The sequence below is a fragment of the Nipponia nippon genome, unplaced genomic scaffold (assembly GCF_047370975.1).
Source record: "Nipponia nippon isolate SJK-2023a ecotype South Korea unplaced genomic scaffold, ASM4737097v1 scaffold_50, whole genome shotgun sequence".
NCBI lineage: Eukaryota > Metazoa > Chordata > Aves > Pelecaniformes > Threskiornithidae > Nipponia > Nipponia nippon.
The window spans coordinates 717,495-724,265 of NW_028262370.1; the positions used below are offsets into that span (position 1 = coordinate 717,495).

A 6,771-nucleotide genomic window follows, 5' to 3' on the forward strand; every position below is an offset into this window, starting at 1 on the left:
AGATGAAATGCTGTGGGACGGCTCCGCTGGGGACTCTGAAATGTCCTGAGGGGGGATTTCTGATTTGCAGCGGCAAATCTAATCACTAAAGGACACTGATCCTCCCTGGGTGGCAGCTTTGCTGGCTCTCCATCACCCTGTCACTGGCTTTTTGGGGCCCTGGCTGGTGGGATCCCTGGGGCACGGTATGAAAATTCCCTTCCCTAACTATTAGATCAACCAGTCTTTAGAGTATGAAAGTGTATTAACTTTCTTTGTAGAGAGAGATATATGATGCATTCACGTGATACACTGTCATGTGATGAGGTATGGAGCTTTACTGGAGATTTTGGTATTGTTCATGCTGAAATCAAACAAAGGAAAGGACAGCCCAGCCCTGGAAAGAAGGCCTTTGCTTCTGGGAAGCTTAGAGCTGTCCAGGAAGGCTAAAGGACACCCCGGCTCAACCAAGAGAACGCCAGCGTCCTAACCCCTCTGAGACGTCTTTGAAACCCTCCCGGCATCGTCAGGCGTCATAGAACAGCAACGCTAGCAAGGCTGACTCCAGGGACGTCTGGATCAGTAGACAAGCAGCGAGAATGCTGCAAGACTAGAGTTGCTTTGCAAAGTTTGACTATGATTAGTAATTGGTCGTGTGGGTGGGAGTGATGAGTCAAGTCGTCTGGTACCTGAACAGTTGAAGGCTATAAGAACCCTGTGTAAAGGCACATGTGGGGTGCCTCAATGGGGCTGGGACATGGTGTCTCCCTGAGACCCACCCTGGTCCCTCCCCTCAAATTGTTGTGTCTGTGTGTGTCCCCCCCCATATGCAAATACAGGATGCAGAGCAGGAGGGTGGGAGGGATGGGGGGGTGAAAAGGGGCGTGGCCTCCGGCAGAGGGCTGTGAAGCAGCGGCGGGGATGGCGTGACTGCAGCAGAGCCGCGATCGTTGGACAATGTTTATTGGCGGGCAAAGACATCCCAGCCAGACTATGCCTTATAAATAACTTAGAAACAATGAAGAACAGGCAGACGTGAGAAACACCTGGAAAAGGATTAGGAAAAAATTGCTGATCATGCTGGAGTCCTTGCTTACCTGTAGTCCTTCTCTCGATGTTGATCTTTGGACTTCTTTTTCTCCTTGACCTTCTCTACAGTTTTTCATTCTTTGGTCACCTGTCTTTTGGCATTCCTTCTCGGTTTCACCTCCGCTTCCTTCTGTGTGGGTATGTTTTCTTTTGCCATGTCTTAGTTTGTCTTTTTCATTTTCCCGGGATGCGTCCTCAAAGTTGGAATGAGCTGACCCAGGTGGAAGTGCATGCCTTTCACGAGAATATTTTTCACGTGGCTGCTGGGGTATTGAACAGTGATGGACGTTTGCTCGGTGGCTGCTAAAGCGATGTACGTCTTCCTCTCCAGCGAGTGCGTTGTGAGGCCCTCTGCTTTTGCAATGATAATCCTTATGGGACCTGTTGTTGTAAGCTTGACTCGATTTGTCAAAGTCTTTGTCACAATGAGAGGACTTTCTCTCTCTGCCATCCCTTGTTCCATGAGTGGGGTAAGAATCATTGCAGTATCTGCCTTTTTCCCATCTCTCTGGTTCGTCTTGATAGTATCTTTCTCTGCTCCGCGTTCTCTCTCCTTTGGAACGATAACACCCATTCCTGTCTGGTGCTGTTCTTTCTCTGCTTTGGGATCTAGAACGAGAATATTTTCCCGAGCTTCTGACATTATTGGGACTGTTTCTTTCATGACGGGAAGATCTACGCTTGCTTTCATTGCAATACTCCTGCTTAGGATGATTTTGCTTATTTGTTTCCACACTGCAAGAGCACCTCCTCTTGTGGGAGCGATCATCTGGTTTGCTTCTGGTTTGCTTCTCCTTCTCCCTCTCTTCAGTGTCTGAGATTTCTCTCTTCTTTCGGTGGTGCTCTTTGTCCGTTTTTTGAGAGTCCTGTCTTCTTTCCTGATCTTTTTTCACATGTTGATCTCCTTCACATTTTTTGTTACCCGGTCCCTCATTTTCTCTGGAAAATTGACTCTCCAAAACTTCATCCAGCTCTGTCATACAAGAGTCACTAAGAGGTGGTACCTCTGCATAGTTATTAGAAATGTCCTTTGTATCTTGGCATTTGTCTGTGATAGCTAGAGATGCAAGTTTTTTAGAAGCACATTCCATGTCAGACTTTATCGAGGAAGTTTGCCCTAATTTCTCTTTGCAGTCAAGAGACCCTTTGAGGTACAAAGGATTTCCTTTTGAAATTAGTTCAGGTTCTTTTGATCCTCTTGCTTCGTCTTTGTCTCTACGGTCTTCAGACTCACACTGCCCAAGGAATTCATCTTCAGCGCCCAAGGATTTTTTCCTGAGCTTGTGCTGACCATTGATATTGGGATGCGCATTATCAGCTTTTGTTACAGTACTTTCAGCAACTTCTTCTTTGGTAGAAGTGGTTTCAGAATCTGGGTGAGTAAAAAGATTGTCAGCCTCACAACGACAGTTGGAAGGAACCTTCCTGGGTTCTTTATAGGCAAACAGTGCTGCCCTCACTACAGTTGCCATGCCCCTTGTCCTCACCACATGACTCCTTGTAAAAAGGGAGTCTCCATCTTCTTTGCAGCTCCCCTTTAAGTAGTGGTACATGGTGATGCGATCACCTCGAAGCCTCCTTTTCTCAAGGCTGAACAAGCCCAGCTCTCTCAGCCTGTCCTCCTACGGCAGGCTGCCTGGACCCTGCATCATCTTGGTGGCTCTTCTCTGGACCCCCTCCAGCCTGTCCACATCTTTTTTGTATAACGGGGACCAGAACTGTGCACAGTATTCCAGGTGTGGCCTGACAAGCGCCGAGTAGAGTGGGATAATGACTTCTTCATCTCTGCTGGTGATGCCCTTTTTGATGCAACCCAGCATCCTCTTGGAACAATTAAAACGTAAAAGTTAGCAGACGGAAAAAATACTGTCTTCAGTAGAAAACGACTGTTTGCAAAATTTCTACATTAGGAGTTGAACAAGGTCACGTTGAGTTATAGGCGCTGTCCCCATTTTACACATCACCCCACTCACCCCCCCCCCCCAACCAAAGTGATGAAGTATTGTCTCAGGTGAACTTCTCTGAAGTTGACGTGTTCTCATCTCATCTAACGCACAAAGCGTTACGATGAAATCTGTGCTGCGTGTTTTCTCAGTATTTCACATGAATTAGGAACGTTATAATGCTCCTGAATACCAAATACACCATAGGTGAGAAATTCTAGATGGAGCAAACCTAACGCGGTGTTTCAAGCAATCCATTTGTTTTAGAAAAGAAAATCTCAGAAGGTTTAACAGGTTGGACGTGGCAAGTGGAATCTTTCCACCTCTAAGATTTGCAAACCTTTTCAGTGATCTTGTGAGAACGTTGGGAGTACGATGCATCGTATACCTCTTGGATGCAGGAGCCATCTTTTTACACCTTAAAACCAAGCCCAGACCAATGTTCGGACATGCCTTTGAACTTCTGGCCATATGAAAATGTCAGGGTGCAACTTCACGCTGACAAAGGCTGTCGAGCCCCAGTGTAGACAATACTAGGTATAAAAGTGTAATGTGAGCTACCGGCCCCAATTCGTAGCATATATTTCCAGAGACTCAAAGAGAAACAGCAAGATTACTCTCTTAGAAACAAATGTATTATCTTCCAGGCTTTGAATGGAAAACATGGAGACCATTTACATGGCTTCCACAGAAGAACAAAGTCCAAGCCACTCCCATCCACCACCGAGTTCTTTTCTTTAGACAGTATATGGTTTTCAGTAAAAGGAGTTTATTTTAGAAAGCTGTACAAGTCTTTACGCATCACGACCCATATTCACAAAACATCTTCCCTTTAGATCCAAAGTAATATCCAGGAATGGCCCATATGTATCGGAAAGGGCTTTGCAGTTCAAGCACTTTGCTGGAATCAAAATACAAATGCTTAACAATATGTGAAAGAGGCTAACCGTGCAAATTTCAATTCTGAAAACCTCTTACTTTAATCAAACTCCAAACTCCTGTACTACAGACAGACAAAAAGACACAGGCCAGTTCAAAGGAGAGTAAGATTTTTAAAAAGTGCCTCGGGATCTTAGACATCCTCCAAATAGTTGATGAATCAGTGTTGTGGCTTGAGAAGGTCTGTCTAATGTGGACATAAATGGCCATCAGCCCTCAGAAGATTTAAGGCCCAGAGTTAACCCTTCAAAGAGTTTATCTTTTCATGAAAACTAAGGGCATAGTTGTTAATTTATGATGGTAAATAAAGGAGTAAGAGGGACTAGAGAACATTTAAAAGTTAATTTGTGCATGCTTACTTGGTGCTTCCATTCAAGCAAGCTTTCTGCAAAGCATCACCAGTGAAGCATCAGAATTCACGGGCATCCTCCTGGCTGCCACAATTGAAATGCTTTCCTATTCCTACTACATAGGAAGGTTCTTATATTGATCTGAAATGAAATGAAAGAAAATTCCTATTTCTAAAATCTCTCTTCTTTAAAGTATCAAAATAACTTCTATGCACCAAATAATTCTTTGAAAAATTAAAAATTGAAAAAAATAAAATGAATGTGAGTTTCCATCATGCACATCATACAGAAGCCTTCTTTAGGGCCTGAAGAGTGAAAGAAGAAAGCATCCCAGTCTAGTCAAGTGGACATTGCTACAGGAAAACCTCAAAAATTAGTAATCTTGAAGTTATAGGTGCCATGTCCACTGGCCATGCTACATTCTCTTCTCCTAAGGTGTCAATAGCCCAACAGTTTGGTGACATTTTATTATGCAGAACTGTATAGAATAAAAATGTCGATTAAGTCTGTATTAAAGTGCACTTTCCGATGAGAAACCTAAGTAACTATTGCAATGTCATTTTTTTTGCAGGATGACAGGAACGTGAACTCCACAGACTGCAGAATATATGAGGAAACAACGTTGACATTGATGATACAGCACTAAGAGAGAATGTGTGTTAATTTCCAGCACACTGCTATTAGGTGAGCTACATGATACAGAGCTAAAAGCAGTCAAGCAGCATCAAATTCCCAGGGAAGCAGAATTCAGAAACAAATGGACCAATGCCTGAAAAAAGGGGTTTACGATCATGCCATTCCCTGTATAATACCCCAAATTTACCTGTCAGCAGAAATAGGTTAGACAAGGAAGGAGGTGCAGAATACCGGTTTGTACGGGATCTCAGAGCAATACATCAACATGTGATTGTACCTCCTCCGGTGGTTCCAGACCCATCAACCAGGTTATGACCAATTCCACCTTGGGCAAAATACTCTCCTGTTACCGATTTAACACCTGCATTTTTTAGTATAGCAGAAGACAGCCAGCATCTGCTCACATTTACGTGGGAAGGCCAACAACTAACGCGGACCCGCTTGCCCCAGGGGTTCACTGGGTCTCCCATGATATTCTCCCGTTTCCTTAAAGATGACTTGAAAGATATTCTGTTACCTGGAGGTTCTGTACTTGTACACTATGCAGATGAATTGTTGCTTGCTGGTGAGAGAGATGAAGATTGCTGGAAAGATACCATTGGTCTCTGCACGGCTTTAGCAGCAAAAGGTCACCGTGCATCTCTTTCTAAGCTTCAGCTGTGTCAGCAGGAAGTAAAGTAGTTCGGATTCATGCTAAAAGAGGGAGAAAGATTAGCAGACCCAGAGCGGGTCCAGGCTATTGTAGAAATACCAAAGAAACAACCGCGAGGATTTTGAGGCGCTGTAGGCTACTGCAGAGCCTGCCTAGTGCGGCTGGGGGAGTTAAGTAAGCCGTGACAGAAGCTACCAAGGCCGAGGGAGTGGGGTCCAGAGCGAGAAAAGGCTTTCCAAGCTGGAAAAGGAGCTTTGGCTTGTGCTGGGGCATTGGGATTGCGGGATGACTGCAAGTGCTTTGAACCAGTTGTGCGTGAGAAGAAAGGAGGAGCTAGCGGAGTCCTTACTCAAGAGCTGGGTCCCCACCGCCGCCCTGTGGCACATTGCCCAACTCAGCTGGGTCCTGTAGCGCTTTGCTGCAACGCTCCCCATTGACATCACAAGCACCTGCACAAGCCAGGTGTCCTTTCCTTCCCAGTCCCATGCTCAGGCAACAGTTGCATCACAAGCACCTTGGCAAGCCAGGACCCTGCTTCTGCTCCACCACCTGATCGGTCATCAGTGACACCACATGCACCTGCACCTAGAAGGTTCCTGCTCCAGCCCTATCACATCCTCAGCCACCTATGACATCAGAAAACCCTGCACAGCCCAGCTGCATGCTCCTGCCCCAAGAGCTGCAGAGCCCCCAGTGACATCACAAGGACGTGCGGAAGCCAGGTGTCCATTCATAGCCCATCAGGTCCTTAGCCCCCAGTGACATCACAAGCAGCTGTACCAGCCAGGGGCCTGCTTCTGTCCTGTCACCTTCTCAGCCACCTATGACATCACGAGCACCTGTACCAGCCAGCTGCATGCTTCTGCCACAACTGCTACAGAGCCACCAGTGACATCACAGGCAGGAGCACACGCCAGCTGCATTCTCCTGGCCTATCCGCTAGTCAGCCACCAGTGACACCAGAAGCAGCTGCACAAACCAGGGACTTTCTCCTGCCTTACCAGCTACTTGGGAAGATGACGTCACAAGCACCGGCACAAGCCAGGGGCCAGCTGCAGCCTTAAAAGCTACTCAGCTACAAGTGACATCACAAGCACCTGCACAAGCCGCGAGCCTGCTCCGGCCTTATCTCATAGAATGGCACATGTGGCCTCCAAGCACATGAAGAAGCCAAGTGCCTCCT

General features: G+C 46.3%; 1 protein-coding gene across 1 annotated transcript; it reads right to left on the reverse strand.

The window, feature by feature from the left end:
• Positions 1 to 1,072: 1,072 nt before the first annotated feature.
• On the reverse strand, positions 1,073 to 2,540 carry LOC148051961 (uncharacterized). The gene is given in 2 exon segments (XM_087734914.1): positions 1,073 to 1,135; positions 1,137 to 2,540. Coding segments are annotated over 2 exon segments (1,467 nt in total).
• Positions 2,541 to 6,771: the final 4,231 nt, after the last annotated feature.